Here is a 17,016-nt window from a genome sequence, read left to right as displayed (position 1 = left end):
GCGTGGCGAGAGATAACCTGGATTCGACTGCGTAAAACTGTCGGAAAGACATTCACCGACTTCACGTTATGCCCTTAGGCTGCGCTCGCATGCGCCTTATGTCCGGTGCAGACATTATCGCGCCGTTAAAGTTCACGATGTCACGCCGCACGATAGTATGCCTAATCGCCGAAACAATCATTGTATTGGCTAAATTTAAATACAAGAAGAGTGTCTCTCTCTCTCTCTCTCTCTCTTCTTCTGTGCCTCCTTCTCTAGGAGTTGCGTAACTCCTGGTGGCACGAGGAACACGTGGCGCGATGTTGTGGCACATCGAACGAGCGCGAAACTGCGGAAGTCGTAGCGCGCGTGCCTTCCTCGTCGGCCTGCGGGACCGCATGATTGCCGGCGCAGTTTTACAAGCGGGTACCTTTGACTATACTACCTGCTCTCCACCGCGATCGATAACGCAATGCTGCTCGGCTAAAAAAAGTCGTGGCAACGTCTGTGTCATCGGTGTGCGATGTGAATCGAGCGAAACAACAAGCCCGCGGTTGATTCTTGAAGTTTTTTATCCTCTTTTTTCCGCGATTTTTGCAATTATCGAGTAACGCGTACAGGGAAAAATAATTTAGTTGCCTGTGTGATTAGCACGTCGTTAATAGCAAGAGTTTTTTTTATAGAGTTGAAAATTAAACATGCGATGTTGATTTTAATTTACTCATTAAGCAATTGGAGATGTGATTGAGTTTGTTTAAGCACCGGAGGAAAGAACAAACGAAAACCAGTTAGTTTAAAATGCTCGGGAAGTTGAGCACATTCAAGCGAGCAGCTGTTGGCTCTCGCAAAAATGTTTCATTCAGTGTGGAAAAATTCTCATTTGAGAGATGAAAAGAATAAATTAGAGGATTTCATTACAATGTTGCTCTAATTTACTTCTTCAGAACTTGAGAGAAAATCAATTCTTAAAATTGAGAAATCTTGTTCACGAATTAAACTAAAATTCTCAACACTTTGAAATTTATTTCTTCAAGCTTTTAGGAAAATGAATTAAATATTAAAAATCCTTGAAAAGTTTGTCCGCCTACTTCTAACACCTCACTAAACGGTAACTTCCGCGTAAACTTTCTAAACTTGAGAGAATTTCAAAATCGACTCACCTGCTGAAACGGGGGTAGCTGCAGTAGATCCCTCTCTTCGGCGGCGGTGACTTCAAAGGTCGGCGCTGGCTGAGGCGGATATATGTTGCCCTTGCCGGGATATGAGGTGCTCCGACGGAACTTGACCGGACTGATGCAGGAAGGATGCGCCGCTGCGGGTCCCGGATGACCCGGAAACGTTGGACTCGGTTTACGGCCCTGCAGACCGGCTGCCACCGCCGCGGCGGCGTGCAGGGACGAGTGCAGTGGCGGTAGATTAGGCACGGACCTGCCGCGATTCCAAGGTGACAGGCCCGGACTGGCGACCGCGGCCGCTTGCGGGCCCGCACCCCACTGCTGCGGTGCCTGCGGCCCGCCCGACCACGCGGCGTAGCCCTTACCGGGCAAGTAGACCCCCGGATGGGATGTCGGCGGCGGTTGTTGCTGCTGCTGTTGTTGGTGTTGTTGTTGTTGTTGTTGCTGCTGCTGTTGCGCGGACGATACTTGCAGACCGCCGTGTCTGGTACCAGCGGGTGCACCTGCGTTACCATGCTGCTGCTGCTGCTGCTGCTGCTGTTGAGGAAAATTATGACTGGCCGTAATGGCGCGACGTGTGCCGCTCGACACGGCGGCGGCGGCAGCGGCACCGGTGCTGGCGAACAGGCCCGCGGGCCCACCAGCTGGAAAGTTCTGAAAGGCGGCGATCGAGCCGTTGACTGGTAACGCGGCGTGCAAACCGCTATCGTCTGGCGCGGACCAGAGGCTAGGTACGCGGCCGCCGGGATCGGCGAAGCCCTGCAGGGCCGAGGTCGTGCTACACGTAATATCTTTATCCGTTGACGAGGGCGTCGTCGGTGTGATGGCGATATTCTCCGCTTCAATCGCGTCCTTCGACTTGTCTTGTCCAGCCACTGTGTCGAGAGCGCTGCTCGGCGAGAGCGGAGCTGGTTTGCCGGTGGCTTGCTTCTCGATCAGCAGATCGTCCTGCATCGTGGATGTTGTTACGGTGACGGCGGCGCTGCCGATGATGTTACTACTGCTGCTGCTGTTATTGCAGCCAGTGCCGCAATTATTTGTGGTCGCACTAGGTTTTGGACTTGTCAAGATACTGGAAAAGAGACTAGTCGTGCTATAGTCCCCCATAAATCACCGCGGAGCTTCCGGTGTCCACACAACGTTGGGTCCAACCGTCGCGTTAAGCAGCACTTTTAGCTAGGCCCGTTCGGAAACTTGCTCTTCTTCTTTACTCGTCTCCCTACGGGTTCCGTTACTCCAGGGTGTAACTCGTCGTCGTTTCTGTCCAGCACGAGCTTGCGGGATAAACTATCGATCCACGGCCGCACGCGTAAAAACACCGACGAAGAGAGAGACCCCGGAAACCGAGAGGCCACGTCGCGCGATGATCCTCTTCGTCGCGTATCTTCCTCTCTGCACTTTTGTTCTTCGTATCTTTCTTTCTCTCTCTTTCTCGTCCAGCTTTTTATCTTCTATTTTCACCGCCTCGATCTATTTTTCCTCAAGAGGGTCCACGTTGCGGGACGCGTAGTATCAGACTCGTGTCTCCACGTCTTCTTATCACGTACACTTCTCGTCAAAATACTCTCCTAAATCCCGCTGACGTCGCGTTGACCCGGTACAATTCGGCAGCGTCTCCGTGACATCCTCTTAGTTGAAGAGCCAAGCTTACTCGGCCACGCGCGTTGTCATCGTCGTAGTGGCGCTCCAATGCGAAGCGTTGCTCGTTAGCTGCTCTTGACTACCTCCCTCACGTTCGTTCGCTCGCTCGACCACCGTCCTCGTATGCGTTTTATCCAGGGACTATCCCCTGGCGAACATTATTTTGATCCTCTCGACGGAAACACACCGCTGGACCACTTGGAATTCTCCCAAATACGCAACACAGCGCGCGCGACTACCTTTTGCTTTTCACTATCACACATACACGACTACGATGCGAGGTCGTTCCGCGGATCGTATCGTAGAAAGAAACGGAGGAACAGAAGGAGGTGGAGGACGGGAGGAAGGAAGAGCGTGCAGAGAGCGTATACACGATATGTTTTACCACCCTGAGCTCAACAAAGAGACGAATCCACGTTCTTCGCGAGCGATTTTGCCGACGGCTGTCCCACTAAACTCACAAGATTTCCCCGAGATAAATGAAGGTTGATACGAGAACGATGAGCCAGGATTTTCCGTGGACACTCGCGGGACGATAGTAGTGTACTACTCCCCGTCGCCGATCGCCGATTGTTACGCGACGCGTATCGGTTGTCGCGCTCGCGAGATCGATCGATCGTCAATAAGCCCGTTACGTATGAGACGCGCGGCGCGGACGGAGGAGAGCTCGGCGATGTGTATGTTGCACGCGCACACACCGTGAGTCTCGCGGGGATACTGATGACAAAACGCGAGCGCGAGCCCGAGGTGCGTAGCGCGCGCGGGGGTCAGGTCAGGGTTACTACCACTTTACCGCGCTACGTCGACTACGTGTATCCACTCGAACAAATCGGAGCGGACAATCGGAGCGGATTCGCACACTGCGGTGACCGCACGCGGCGGGCGACCCGTGGTTCGCCTTTTCCACCGCCTCCACTGCCGATCCACCTACACACGATATCCGTGCACCACCTCTGACCGTACACGTATACGTCGGTCTCTCCCACCTCCTCCTTTACGAGGTACTAGCGACGGTCTAACGTTGCAACCCGATCGGTTAGCATATTTTCCCTATTTACTTCCCTCGACGGCACACTGTTGTTTCACCGTCGTCTAGCCTCTTCTCCGTCGCGCGTACGCCCTCGAGCCTCCGTCAGCTGCGCTCGAGCAATACAGAAGAGACAGAAGGAAAGAGGAAGGCTGGTGGAGATGCACGGAGGAGGAGGAGGAGGCCTGGAAAACTCCAGTCAGTCGAACGCGTTTCGGCGACGCGACTTCGTGGTCTCTCCTCTGTCGCCGCTGCTGCTGCTGTTGCTGCTGCGTCGTCGTCGTGTGTACCTTTCGCGCGCGCGCGCGCCGTAGCGGTGCGATTCGTGCGTCGTGCCGACTCTTGGAACACTGCGGCCGCGCCGCGGATCGGGGCATGCCACTGCTCCGTATTCGAGTATAAGTCGTCGTGTGACCTCGCGCGTCAAACCGTGCGCATTCGGCGATATTCGCCCGGCCGTCCGTGCACTTGCTGATCGGCCTCCTCGTCGTCGTCGTCGCCCTCGTCGTCGTCGCCGTCGCCGCCGTTGCGTCGGCGATTCTGTTCACGCAGGCGCCCTAACGTCGACGTCGCCACCGCCATCGCGGCTGCACCGAAGCCACCACCGCGACGCCTGTCACCCCACATCCCATGTACGCCTCCTAGCCGCCACCCTCCTCTTCGTGACCCTCTAGTTATACAGGGTGCCCTAAAATTATATTGAATGTCAATAGTCAGTTACAGGCTTTATGAAAAGTTTGCAATAATGTTATTTTTAAATTAAAAGATTTTATAGCGAATTAAATTTATGGAGATTATATTGAAAAGAAAGAAAATCATAATTCCCTCAATATAACAATTGGAAAGAAAGTCAAAAAATAAAAAAAATAAATAAGATAGACAGTGTTTCTGAAATCGTTGAGCATGAACGCTTTTAAAAATGCCATAAAATGCGTATAAAAAAAATTTAGAATGAACATACAAATTTTCCTAAGACAAGTTGAAATCTCAATATTTTGGGGAGAACAATCATTCGTACAGATTCGAAAAATTCCTTGTGTATCTTTGATTCAAATCTTCTCCAATAATGATCGATGCAAGCATCGCGAGCAAGTGGCTTGATAAACGGTCGCTTGATAAGAATTGTGCGATTACATACTAAGGGAAGAAAAAGAAACAAGACAACCGTATAATAATATATATGAAAGATTAGAAGTTGGCTACGTAAAATAAAAGTATCGCGACGAACGATTTATGGCGGCGGATAACGAGCACCTCACGCGTTCGCGAGACCGAAACTGAATGAAGTACGCGTCGTAATTGCGCTCGAATCTCGCGCGCCTTCGTAACCAAAATATCGTCTCGCGATGAGCTGTCTTGTCAGAGGCTGCGCGATGTGCAGTAAATCTCTCATTTTTAGCTGCATTATTAGCAAGCATGCGAATTATGGCGGCGGACGCGGTTTACATTGTTCGCGATACTCATATTCCCATGTTCGTTTACTTAGACTTATGTAAGGTTGCGTAATAAATGTTAGCGATACACGCGGTGTTTCTGCCGAACGCGAGGGTAATCTAATCATTTTGATGAGATTTCGGGCATCGCTGATAGCAAAATGACGATAAAATCCTCGAGATTAATTTCCTCGCAAAATCGGCGTATTTGTTCTTTTCTCGGGGACTATATTTGAAAAAATTGTATTCGTGAAAAAAACTGAATATTACCTGAATGTTATTTACTCGAAGAATGAGATTTTTTTGTATTTTCTAATTTTTAAATATTTGAAAGTTGAATTTCTTTACGATAGAGAAAAATAAGAAAATGGAGTAAAAACGGAATCCATGAGAAATAATACAAATTTAATACTATTATAATTGCACTTTACATGGGTGATATGATTCTTTTTGTCTATTTCTAAACACTATATTCAAAAATATCGAAATAAATACTACTTGAATAATCGTACCCTTTATAATGTTAAATTCTCCAATTATTTAGGACACGAAAGTAAACTTAAGATCGACATATCAGGATTTGAAACGAGTCTGAAAGTAGCTGAGACTGCGTTAGTTTTATCGTTACAAGCATCTGATTGACCAATCAGGACAAAGAATACTTTGTCCCGATTGATTAATCAAACGCCAGCAGCGCTTGTGGCGGTAAAATCAACGTGGCTAAAAATCACTATAGGTGGCTGATGCACTATCGGAAAATGTATTCCAGCGTCTATAGAAACGTCGGTAAACCCGTCTAAAGTCTAGAGTCCCGTCTTTCGTCGCATTACGCATTTGTCTCATCTGCCTGCAATACCAAGGTTAACCAGGTCTCGCGTTTTGACAGATCGAAAGATATACCACGTGAGAATTGGTTCATCGAAAATTGTAATTCTAATTCGCAAAAATGAATAGACTTTTCGGACGTGGCAAGCCCAAAGAACCACCACCAAATATTACGGACTGTATTGCAGGGGTAAGAAATATGACAAATTTGTTGTCAGAAAAACAACATACCTTCTTATTTTTCACTCTTTTTCTACATTATATTATGTCGTTCCTCGTTCCCTTATATCAAGGAAAATTTATACGACTTGTGCTAAACAGTCCATGATATATCAGACTTTTATGATTTAGAGAAATTTTTTTGTAATATATGATCCTTTATCAAGGTTGACAGTAGAGCGGATTCTGCAGAGAAAAAGATAGCCAGATTAGATGCAGAGCTGAAAAAATATAAAGACCAGATGGTCAAAATGAGAGACGGGCCGGCTAAGAACGCGGTGAAGGCTAAAGCGTTACGTGTATTGAAACAGCGGAAAATGTACGAAGCCCAAGTGGATAATTTGCGCCAACAGGCATTCAATATGGAGCAAGCCAACTACGCCACTCAAACGTTGAAAGATACCCAGGCAACTGTAGTTGCTATGAAAGAAGGTGTCAAACAAATGCAAAAGGAATTTAAACATATTAACATTGATCAAATTGAAGTAAGTTGAAAATAGTTTGATATAAACTTTGATTGAAATTGTGACTTGTTACTCATTATATATATCTTGTTATTTTTGTGTATAGGATTTACAGGATGATTTGGCAGATATGTTAGAACAAGCTGATGAAGTTCAAGAAGCAATGGGTCGTAGCTATGGAATGCCAGAAATTGATGATGATGAGCTTGCAGCAGAACTGGAAGCTCTTGGTGATGACCTTGCTTTGGATGAAGATACTAGCTTCTTAGATGATGCTATTAAAGCACCTAGTGCTCCAGATAAAGAACCTGGAGCAGCTTCAATTAAAAACAAGGTCTTTAATATAAATATTTGTCAATAATTAAAAAGTAATGTTACCTAAAATAGCATTAGAATCAAAAAAGGATATATAGTTTAGATTAAAGTGAAAACTATGGACTATTCAATAAAATAAAACAAAATAAAATTATTTATATGTTTACAGGATGGTGTTCCAGTGGACGAATTTGGCTTGCCACAAATACCTGCTAGCTAAAAGCACAAAAAATTTATAGATAAGATAATGTAAGTTTGAGAATATATATTTGCATACACGCCCAAAGACACAATTCTTTAACAACACAAGATACGAGACGTGAAGCTTTTCTAATAAATATTCCTGTTGCGATATAGATAATATTTTAAAGCTTTGTTCGCAAATTTACATTGAAGAAGTTTGATTCCATATTAATTTTTGTTATTATTTTTAGTCTTATTTTTATTAAATTAATATTATGTTGTGTATATATAGATATAAAAAACAAATAGATATTGATAATAAATACCAAAAGCCTTCTCTGCAATATATATATGATATAAAGCATTTATGTTCCATTTCTCTAAAAATCTTTTTTCATAAATTTATTACATTACTTGTAATCTGGAAATGTTTGTTTCTTTCATATTCTGTATTTCTGTATAACACTCACATAAATTGAGAATATTTTCTTTGCTCTCATTGAAATGTGTGTCTTCAAATCCATGTATTTGTGTATAGTGATGAATGTGTGCCTAAAAAAAATGCGATATTTTATAATTTTTTTATAATCATGCAATCTTTAAATTTATATTAAAAAATCGTATTTAGTGATAGATTTTATTGATAGAAGTAAAACAATGTCAGAAAAATGGAACAGTTGTGTCTGTTCATAAAAAAGTTTAAGATGATTAAGTTTTGCATTGTTATGTGTGTTGTACCTTTTTTTTATATAATTTAGAAAATTCTTTAATTACATCTTTAAATAATAAAGACATAGCCGATGAATTAAGAAGACACAGTAATGATGAAGAGTGTCCTGCTGGAGGAATGGAACATAATCCTATTTTCATACAATCCCTACTCCATGAAGTAAACTTTGATTTGTTTTGAAATCTATGAACAAAGTGTAATTATAATCGTAATTAACATAAAATAATTAATAAATTCTCGATAAATATATAAATCCGTTAAAGAGAGAAAAGATTACCTTTCAACATTTCTTTTTATATCAGTTAAAGTAGTATTTCCCCTTGCAATATGTGCAGCAGCAAGAACTACAGAGGTAGATTGAAGAGGGTCTAATTTAATTAGTTGATTATTTCGCGACCATGCATTAGTAAATAATTCATCTTGCAACCTTAAACATTAGTATTAATATTTCAGATTTTTTTAAAATCTTAAATTTTAGAAAAAAAATTTAAAAATTTAAAATTGATAATAATAAAGCTCTTAGAGAGAGCTATATACTTCGTTTTTTGTATGGTACACATATTTGGAGCAGATAAAGTTATAGGACTGACACTACTAAATATATAATGTAATCTTGGATAAGGTACTAGATTTGTAGCCACTTCATTCATATCCATATTTAAACTTCCTGGAAATCTGGATCCGCTAAAATAAAAATTGCTGTCTTTATGAACTTTAAATTTCACATGAACTTAAAAAAACTTGATTACCTGGTCAAATGTAAAAGCATATTGGCAATAATACTGTTCATATCTTGAAATGGTTTACATGAAGCATTATAATTCATTTGATTTGTATTTTCTTTTTTATTCATTTGACTATTACATATATCTAAAAGAGCCTTGTTTTCTATGGGAAGTACACATGTGGCATATTCTATAAGTTCATGAGTTGCAAGTAAAGTGTTGTAAGGAGCAGTTATAGTATCTTGCATATTTGCTGGATATACACATGATACGATCCTAAAATACCAATATAGTGAATGTATCTTTAATTTTTGTCAAGTTATGTATTTATATGATCAAATGTTATAAGAATTAATTTAATTGATGTTTACATTCACAATAAGTACCTTTCTACATGAGAGTAATAATCTTTTAACAGTTTCAAGGTTGCTGTGCCTAATCCAGATCCAGTACCTCCACCCAAAGAATGCATTAATAAAAACCCATGAAGTCGATCACATTTTTCAACTACATGTCTTATACTTTCCTCTATCCGATCATGATATTCTCTACCATGAACATGATATCCTATTGCCCTAGTGAAACAAAATTTTAAATAACTTTACTCTCTATGTGTTTTTATATTATACTATTATACATATAAACATTGTCCTCTTATAAATTACCAATTGTTTCCAGATCCTGGATAATTTGTTACAGTACACGTTTGGTCAAATAATTGACGCAATGGACCTTGCTTAAATCTAGATACTACACTGTCTTCCATATCTATCAAAACAGCCTGTTTTGGAAGATTATTTTATTATATTTTAGAAGTGATTCAATTATTTTGCAATAGTTTTAAGAAATTAAATTTAGAGAGAAAAATATACATACTCTAGCTCTAACTTTTGCCTTGTTTAGATCACCTACATTTTCGAAATTCAAGTTATCTGTATTAACTGGGACGTGAAAGAAACTGGGAAATGCATCCGATAGATCACTGATGTGCTTGACATGATTTCGTTGTACTTTGAGTAAATTTACACCACCGCTAGTAGTCTGAATACCATACTCATGCAAGGCTAAGGGCCAAAAAGCTGAACCTATTTGATTCCCGCATTGACCAACTAAAATATGTTCAAGAAAATATTTAAAAAAAAAATTAATTTTTTTTTTTCATTTTACTCATGCCGGAATCAATCATTACTCATACGTATATTTACCTTGTATTGTAATAAATTGGCTCATTATTATATAATCAGAATCTCTAAATCGTGTATCGTTCGTTATTAAGTCATGAGGATTTCTATAATGAAAATTATTTTTCTCGCTGTAAACATTTGTTATTTTTGTGCATATCAAGTAAGCCCGCGGTGAACGTTGGACTCAAGGATGATCGAAAAATGTTGACACGATTAGCAATTGAATCTGTTTCTTTCTACACTACGTTACACTTTTTGCATTATACATTTGTAGCTTGCAAGAAGAGAGAAAAGAAAGAAAAAATAAAAAAGTATAGAGTTTAGTTAAAGAAAATGTTTTTATACATATATTATTTTACACTTACATATTTACAAATGTTTATCGAGATTTTGTAACAATCGATCGATACATTATATCGCAATAGCTCAATACGATCTCTTGCTTCTATCGAAATAATTCAAATTTTTTGTCGCTATCTTCGTAGTGTCAGCATGCGACCAGCGTGATAATACTCGTATAAAAGGAAATATTGTAGAATTAGAAAAATGGATAAAGCGACCGAATTGATGAAATGGATTTTCATATATTTCTGTCTGTTTCAATGCATTTATGCGCGTCGTATTATCGAGGAGCCAAGTAAGTTTGCCTAACCTATATAAATGTGTATAATTAAAAATTTATACTTGAAATAACGTGATATTATCAGAAAAGTTACAGAGTTGACAAGAATTACATTCTGTTAAAATCATACAATAATAATGTGTCAGTGAAAATTTTAGCTGTGATGTGTGATATACAATACGTAGTGTCCAAATATTCAGGATACGAGATGCAAGCTTTTTACATTTATTCAGTTTTATTATTAGAATATATTTAATAATTGGGAATATATTTAATATTTTACATAAATTAATAATTTATAAAAGGAATATTGGCATATGTCAATTACTGCAAATTTAAAATATTATTTTTATTTTGAGAAAAATAATCTTTTCTCTATTATATACAACTACAACTTTTTTTTAATTTTTAAATATTTATTGTTTTATTATTCAATTATAAAACCCAAACTAATTTTTTTATAATCCAAGTTTTACATTTATATTAATAAGAAAGAGAAAAAAATTACTTTATTCTTTAAAATTTTAACATATATTTTGATCTAATGTTACAGAAATACACTTCCTGAATGCAGGTGATACTGTGGAAAATAATAATCCTGGATTAAAAACATATTGTCATGTTGCTTCTTCAAAGTACTTGACACATATATGGAGAACTATGACTGTAAGAAAATTTTAATAAGAATAATGTTAAAAATTTTATATATATATATATATATATATATATATATATATATATATATATATATACATATATACATATATATATATACATATATATATATATGTCGTTAATAGAATATTTTATTATATATTTATAATATAAATGTTACATCATAGATGCATCTGAATATTAATTCAGATTCCTATGTTTTGTATGATGGCAAAACACCAGAAGAAATTCATCAAAAACACAATGAAAATCAGAAATCATGGATCTTTAGTTTGTTTGATACAAGAAAACATAAACAATTAAAAATCAATCCTTTTGAAAATATATGCATAGGTGTTTATATAGATTCTTCTAATGAATCTGGATATATAATGAATCTGACAGAAACACGTAAGCATCTGAATCTGAGATTATTTCTTTTTGTGTATTAATAATTAGCAATATATCTTCATTATCAGGTATCAATGTTTGGAGATTGACAATGATGATAATAGGTAGTATTATTTTCTGGTATGCACATATATTAAGTCGGAATTCACTCTTTTATTATGCTTGTGGCATAATATTTGGGGTCACTTTATCTATCACATTTTTAATATATATGGCAGGAAAATTAATACCACGGGTAACTATTTTAACAATAATAATGTTTTAGAGAGAGAATATAGTTTTTGATATAAATATCTATTAAATAATCTTTTATTTGTTAGGGGAAAGTTATGTATATAATGTTTGCTGCCTCAATGAGTCTTTATCTTGCTCAAGTATTGTGGGAAAACACACACTTAATACTAGTACAATACAGAGAATGGGTGATGTGGTACATTCTTGTTACATCTCTGATTAGCTTTATAATTTGTTATCGTTTTGGTCCAGTAACCAATAACAGAACGAAACAAATAATACAATGGTTTTTGCAGGTATTTCTTTCTTAAGTTTATTTATTTATATAATTTTTGAATTTATTCTTGATTTATTGATATAAAAATGATTTTTTATACTTATACAGCTTGTGGGATTGGCAATGATATATAATAGCAGTTATTTTTATGAGGCATCTTTTTCATGTTGCATTGTACTCGTACTTCTTTATAACTTTCCAAAAGCAGCTCTCGAACGAGGAAAAAGATATTGGTAAGCATATAGGACAATCAATACAAGCTCAAAATATTAATTTTGCTTTCACAATAAGCTATATTCACATGCTACGCAGAGCTGCTTTTATATAAAAACTTAGTTATTGAATTATTTAAATAAAGCTCTTCAAATCTGTTACGCACATACCTTATCCTTCCTCATTATATTGTTTTTCTTTTTTTTTGGTAGTTTTAATGATTTTTATAGAGATATTAATGTTATATCAATGAATTGTATTAATTAATAATTAGCACATTGTATAATGTATCAGTTAATGTGTAATTATATAATTTCATGTATTTTTATTATCAGCTTTTTATTTTAATAAGCTTATTGCTAACAAACATATATTTGCATTATACAAACACAGGATAATAAAACGTCTTATTTTATATTTCCTGAATTTATTTTTTATGCAATATATGTATATATAACAATTGTACATTTTTTGCAATAAAATGTTTTAATTCTTTTATCTGCTGTGTTTAAAAAAACATTTATGAGAATCAATTGTATATCATGATTCTTGAAATATTAAATTTTATTTAAAAGCATTATTACTAACAATAACAATATAAGAAATGTTACAATTGCTTTTTTAACTGATCAGGTACAATAATCTCCAATTTTTATTATACGCTTCCAAAATTTTTTAAATATGCAATAACAAATTATTTATTGTGCACGTCTATATTTATCTGTATTTTAAATGCTTTTTCTTTAATATATTTTTTAAACACACAAAGAAATAATATTCTTTTTTTTTTTTTTTTAAATGAGGCAAACCGTGTTTCCGGAAAAGCGAAAATTGTTAAGTGAGGGTCAATATCATCAAGAAGGAATACGACAAACTAAGAAAGCCTTAAAAGAATTACAAGACTATTGCTCTAGCCCAGAATGCAATCCTTGGAAGACGGTTTTAAGACTAAAAGATCCTATAAGGTTATATAATTTCGGTTATATATATTTAATATTGCAATATTGTAATATATAAGAAGTAAATCTTTTTAATCAATATGGATATGAATTTTTCAGGTTTGCAAAATTTATGGAAGGAGAACCACATTTGTCTAAATATGAGATTGAAGAGCATGAAGAAGAAGTTTCAAAAATTTTAGAGAGTGACGAATACACAGATGATGATGATGACTCTTATTAAATACAAATACTTAAATAAGGATTTAGAAACATACAGAAATTTATCTGTTTGCTTTATGATAGTTTTTTTGTACAATAATAGATAGAAAATTTATTTTTTTGTTTGTATAGTTTAATTCAAAATAATGCACTAAATTTTTTGTTAAAAAATTGCAAAAGAGGAATTGAAGGTGATATAAATTTCTTGTTCATATCTTTGCTCAGTTATGTTTCTATGGATTTCTCCTGGAAACATATATGTATATGTATTTCTATGAAATAATCTTTTGAGATTTATGTTTCTCATAAATAATGTTTCTCTGATTATGTATAAAGAGAAAGAGAGAATGTGTGTATGCGTGCATATATATGAAAAGAATTAAAACATTTTTATAATTATAATCTAATTATTTTATATTTATCATGTAGCATGCATTATGATTTATTAGAATATTTTTTAATTATCTTTCCATGTCTTAGAAAACTAAGATATTTTATACGTTGGTAGAATTTTTAAGCATCTTTTATAGAGTATACTATTTTCACGTTCTTATAATATGACCTGATAAATGGTCGGGGAAAGGAAAGATTGCTAATGAAGATAGATGAATAATATTTTAATTATTTACATTGTTCAAATAATTCATACAATTTATCTATTTTAATTTTAATAATAATTTTTAATGTCGATCTTAATTTTAATATACTTTTTATATATATTGCACATTTTTTTAAATTATATATTTATGACAAAAAAAAAATTCAGCACTGATTTTCTATTTTGAAATGGAAAATTCTTTATTAATGTAAATAGTAAAGAATATACATGTCTTTAAGTATATTTTTATAAGTGGTGCATTCTTAATCTTTTTATATTTTTTAACTTGTTTTGAAATCTTATTATTAAAATCGTAAAATTTTAAAATCTTATTATTTAATCGTATTGCGCTTAATATTTTTTTTTTTATTTAACATATTCTAACTTTGTAGGACTTTGTAAAGTACATTAAAAGTTTCGATCAAGGCTATGAGGTTTGGAGGCAATATACCAGTCTTCGCTATTTGATTCAATACTGTATGTAGTCCTGGTAAAAATATCGTGCTTAAAAATTCCCAGGAAATTTTCAATAATGTGAGTACTATTTCACGGCTTTCTTGTCCAATAACATTGAAGATCTGGCAAAGTATAATTTCGATTGTTTTGATCGGATCCTGAATCTTTTCGATCAAGTCGATGGATAATTTTTCTGTAGAACACAAGTCTTCTTGATTAGTCAATAGGCCAGTTATGATTTTGACAACATGTAATATATTTTTAATTAAACCATTTGAACCAAATCCCATCAAGTTTCCCATACTTGTGATCGGGAATAATATACTGGCTCTTTTGTATCTCGAGAGAGATCTTTCCAAAGGTACATTGAAATAACTGTCTTGATACTTATCATCTGAAAAAATATTACAATGAGAACACATTTGTATCTCTCACAACATCTTTATATATTTATGATATATTAGCTTACTTGTTCCTTCTATTAAATTAACATTTTCTTTACTGTATATCCTGCAGGAGATATTTCCAAATATCACAGTCAGACAGAAAATGAGAATTGGTACCTTCATCTTGCGAATGATTGGCCTTGGACTAAAAATATAGAAACCTTCTTTTACACTTTTATCTGGTCTTGTCGAAGTTTCTCCTGGGCAGCCACTTTGCCGTAATAGTCAACCTTCCTTTTATCGTTTTTCTCCAATATCGGTTCTTGGAAAAAATAATTAGTCTAATACAATTTTCTGACAGCTTGACATTTTAGCTAATATAAATTGGTGCTGATACAGCGTATGATGAAAATGTTGTTCAAAAAAGATATTGCGATATTTTGCGAATTATTCTATTTTTTAATTATATACATACGTTTAATTGTTCGCAAAATAATAAATGTTGAAATAATGAATATTGAAAATTTATTTTATGTATTTTATGTTTTATTGGATCTATATATATAAATTTTTTCTTATTTTATTTCAATAAATGTATGATCGCGCACTTAAGTTTGCACCGACTGTTCGCTCTGAAAAATTAGCAGAACTAGTAATATAAACGACTTTTCACGGACAAAATTGACGTATATACATATCTGTTATCAATGTTAATTTTGTATTGAAAAATGTTCAATGTGTGCTATGCATGTATATTATTTACTTACCTTTCACGGTTCACTTACTCACCTTTCTTCTGTTATCGTCAAATTTTTGCTCGACATGATTCTTAAAGGTTCCGGGTTTTTTATTTATGATAAAAGAGATTGATGGCAAATAGTTATTGAATATTAAATATTAATATTTAAAATTAAAAAATTATTATATATATTTAAAAATTAAACACAAGCAAATTTAAAATATCAGATATTTATTAAAATTTTCCATTTTATTTTTCAATATTAAATGCATTTTTTTATGATAACTTATAACAATGTTATAAAAAATATTTTCATATTGTACAATTTTTCACACATATTGTGTTATGTAGCAAATCTAATTAAGTATTGCAGAGATTTTATTTAATAAGATATAAATATGCATTGTAGAAAGTTTATTATAATAAATTGTATGTCATATAATAACAATTATATTATTATTTAAAATTGGTAAATGATTTACAACAAGTATTTAATATACATGAAAGAAAAAAATAAATAAATTTTGCTCGAGTGACCAGTAATATTATTTAGTCTTTAGTACAATTGATTTGAGACGGGTCGATGGAATATATCGTACATGGTAAATGTCCCAATTGCAAAATTTCTAATATAATATTGACATAATCGTTTAATGTTGACATTTCACTAGACAATAATGCAGATATGCAGGATAAGAAGCTGTTCATTAGGCCGCTATCTGGTTCAGTATTTTGATCCACCGCTGTAAGTAAGAATTTATCAGTCAAACATAAAGTTTTATTATTAATTTTATATTAAAAAAGTTTATATAAAAAATATTAAGAATTTTTTATATTTATGTAAATATAAAAAAATTTTTAATATATTTTTATATATAAAAAATATATTTAATATATTTATATTTTTAATATATTTTATTAATACATGTACATATATATATATATATATATATATATATATATATATATATATATATATTAATAAAATATATTAAAATATACTATATACATGTACATATTGATGTATAAATTTCTTATAATAATGTTACATTAATTTTATTTATATTTATAATCATATTTAAGTATATATTATATTTGGATACTTACGACTGGCCTGTAGCATCGTTATTAGAACGAAAATCGTAAAAACAGTACAAATAAATTTTTGTAACATGATTCTTTTTTTGAGCGTACCAAGAGAATAACTGAGTTTTTACTCTGTGCAATATTTTTATATGTTATGATATGTAGATACATGTATAAAATATGTAGATATATGTATAACAGCATGTAGATACATACATAACATAAAGATACATATATATAGATACGTATTACGCATATAAATAAAATATCTTGCAAAAAA

General features: G+C 34.6%; 5 protein-coding genes and 1 long non-coding RNA gene across 7 annotated transcripts in view; 2 read left to right on the top strand and 4 right to left on the bottom strand.

Moving 5' to 3' along the window:
* LOC126850181 (cytoplasmic polyadenylation element-binding protein 2) overlaps positions 1–3,992 on the bottom strand; it is a 137,310-nt gene extending 133,318 nt beyond the window's left edge. The window contains exon 1 of the mRNA XM_050592889.1: positions 1,140–3,992. Coding sequence (XP_050448846.1) covers positions 1,140–2,261 — 1,122 coding nt within the window. The 5' untranslated portion in view covers positions 2,262–3,992. The remainder of the gene's footprint in view (positions 1–1,139) is intronic.
* Positions 3,993–4,035: 43 nt separating this feature from the next.
* LOC126850191 (tubulin epsilon chain-like) lies at positions 4,036–10,149 on the bottom strand. Of its 2 annotated transcripts, XM_050592907.1 has the most exons (10): positions 9,922–10,149; positions 9,593–9,825; positions 9,382–9,497; positions 9,103–9,291; positions 8,741–8,992; positions 8,529–8,675; positions 8,269–8,418; positions 8,000–8,174; positions 7,732–7,813; positions 4,036–4,510 (listed from the first exon to the last, which is right to left on the bottom strand). In XM_050592907.1, exons 1-10 carry the CDS (start codon positions 9,944–9,946, stop codon positions 4,497–4,499), a joined length of 1,383 nt encoding a protein of 460 aa, XP_050448864.1. In that variant the 5' UTR covers positions 9,947–10,149; the 3' UTR covers positions 4,036–4,496. The 2 variants fall into 2 exon arrangements, with proteins under 2 accessions (XP_050448864.1, XP_050448863.1); XM_050592906.1 differs by lacking the exon at positions 4,036–4,510 and having other exon boundaries at positions 7,667–7,813; positions 9,922–10,148.
* Positions 6,027–7,592, top strand: LOC126850203 (charged multivesicular body protein 5). Its single transcript, XM_050592929.1, has 4 exons — positions 6,027–6,270; positions 6,467–6,784; positions 6,870–7,097; positions 7,248–7,592. Exons 1-4 carry the CDS (start codon positions 6,202–6,204, stop codon positions 7,296–7,298), a joined length of 666 nt encoding a protein of 221 aa, XP_050448886.1. The 5' UTR covers positions 6,027–6,201; the 3' UTR covers positions 7,299–7,592.
* A 146-nt stretch (positions 10,150–10,295) lies between the features above and the next one.
* On the top strand, positions 10,296–13,873 carry LOC126850197 (nuclear envelope integral membrane protein 1). Its single transcript, XM_050592921.1, has 8 exons — positions 10,296–10,537; positions 11,076–11,188; positions 11,365–11,587; positions 11,656–11,822; positions 11,908–12,117; positions 12,207–12,331; positions 13,115–13,276; positions 13,370–13,873. Exons 1-8 carry the CDS (start codon positions 10,447–10,449, stop codon positions 13,491–13,493), a joined length of 1,215 nt encoding a protein of 404 aa, XP_050448878.1. The 5' UTR covers positions 10,296–10,446; the 3' UTR covers positions 13,494–13,873.
* A 208-nt stretch (positions 13,874–14,081) lies between these two features.
* Positions 14,082–15,706, bottom strand: LOC126850204 (uncharacterized). The gene is made up of 3 exons (XM_050592930.1): positions 15,387–15,706; positions 14,995–15,233; positions 14,082–14,919 (listed from the first exon to the last, which is right to left on the bottom strand). The coding sequence occupies exons 2-3, from the start codon at positions 15,092–15,094 to the stop codon at positions 14,450–14,452; spliced, it is 570 nt and encodes a 189-aa protein (XP_050448887.1). The 5' UTR covers positions 15,095–15,233; positions 15,387–15,706; the 3' UTR covers positions 14,082–14,449.
* Positions 15,707–16,047: 341 nt separating this feature from the next.
* LOC126850212 (uncharacterized) lies at positions 16,048–16,856 on the bottom strand. The gene is made up of 2 exons (XR_007687518.1): positions 16,758–16,856; positions 16,048–16,393 (listed from the first exon to the last, which is right to left on the bottom strand). It is a non-coding gene; the product is annotated as an uncharacterized LOC126850212 (long non-coding RNA).
* Between the last annotated feature and the right edge of the window lie 160 nt (positions 16,857–17,016).

The sequence above is a fragment of the Cataglyphis hispanica genome, chromosome 6, assembly GCF_021464435.1.
Source record: "Cataglyphis hispanica isolate Lineage 1 chromosome 6, ULB_Chis1_1.0, whole genome shotgun sequence".
Lineage (NCBI taxonomy): Eukaryota > Metazoa > Arthropoda > Insecta > Hymenoptera > Formicidae > Cataglyphis > Cataglyphis hispanica.
This window is presented reverse-complemented; position numbering and strand designations above follow the sequence as displayed.

Excerpts from the sequence above, each read along its gene's own strand:
- LOC126850203 (XM_050592929.1), top strand. The coding sequence starts at position 6,202 with ATGAATAGACTTTTCGGACGTGGCAAGCCCAAAGAACCACCACCAAAT. Across the intron at positions 6,271-6,466 it reads TTACGGACTGTATTGCAGGG|GTTGACAGTAGAGCGGATTC; the intron begins GTAAGAAATATG and ends TCCTTTATCAAG. Across the intron at positions 7,098-7,247 it reads CAGCTTCAATTAAAAACAAG|GATGGTGTTCCAGTGGACGA; the intron begins GTCTTTAATATA and ends ATATGTTTACAG.
- LOC126850191 (XM_050592906.1), bottom strand. The coding sequence starts at position 9,946 with ATGAGCCAATTTATTACAATACAAG. Across the intron at positions 9,292-9,381 it reads CCAGGATCTGGAAACAATTG|GGCAATAGGATATCATGTTC; the intron begins GTAATTTATAAG and ends TTGTTTCACTAG. Across the intron at positions 7,814-7,999 it reads CTAAATTATATAAAAAAAAG|GCACACATTCATCACTATAC; the intron begins GTACAACACACA and ends CATTTTTTTTAG.
- LOC126850204 (XM_050592930.1), bottom strand. The coding sequence starts at position 15,094 with ATGAAGGTACCAATTCTCATTTTCTGTCTGACTGTGATATTTGGAAAT. Across the intron at positions 14,920-14,994 it reads TAATTTAATAGAAGGAACAA|ATGATAAGTATCAAGACAGT; the intron begins GTAAGCTAATAT and ends ATATTTTTTCAG.
- LOC126850197 (XM_050592921.1), top strand. The coding sequence starts at position 10,447 with ATGGATAAAGCGACCGAATTGATGAAATGGATTTTCATATATTTCTGT. Across the intron at positions 11,588-11,655 it reads AATGAATCTGACAGAAACAC|GTATCAATGTTTGGAGATTG; the intron begins GTAAGCATCTGA and ends CTTCATTATCAG. Across the intron at positions 13,277-13,369 it reads AGACTAAAAGATCCTATAAG|GTTTGCAAAATTTATGGAAG; the intron begins GTTATATAATTT and ends TGAATTTTTCAG.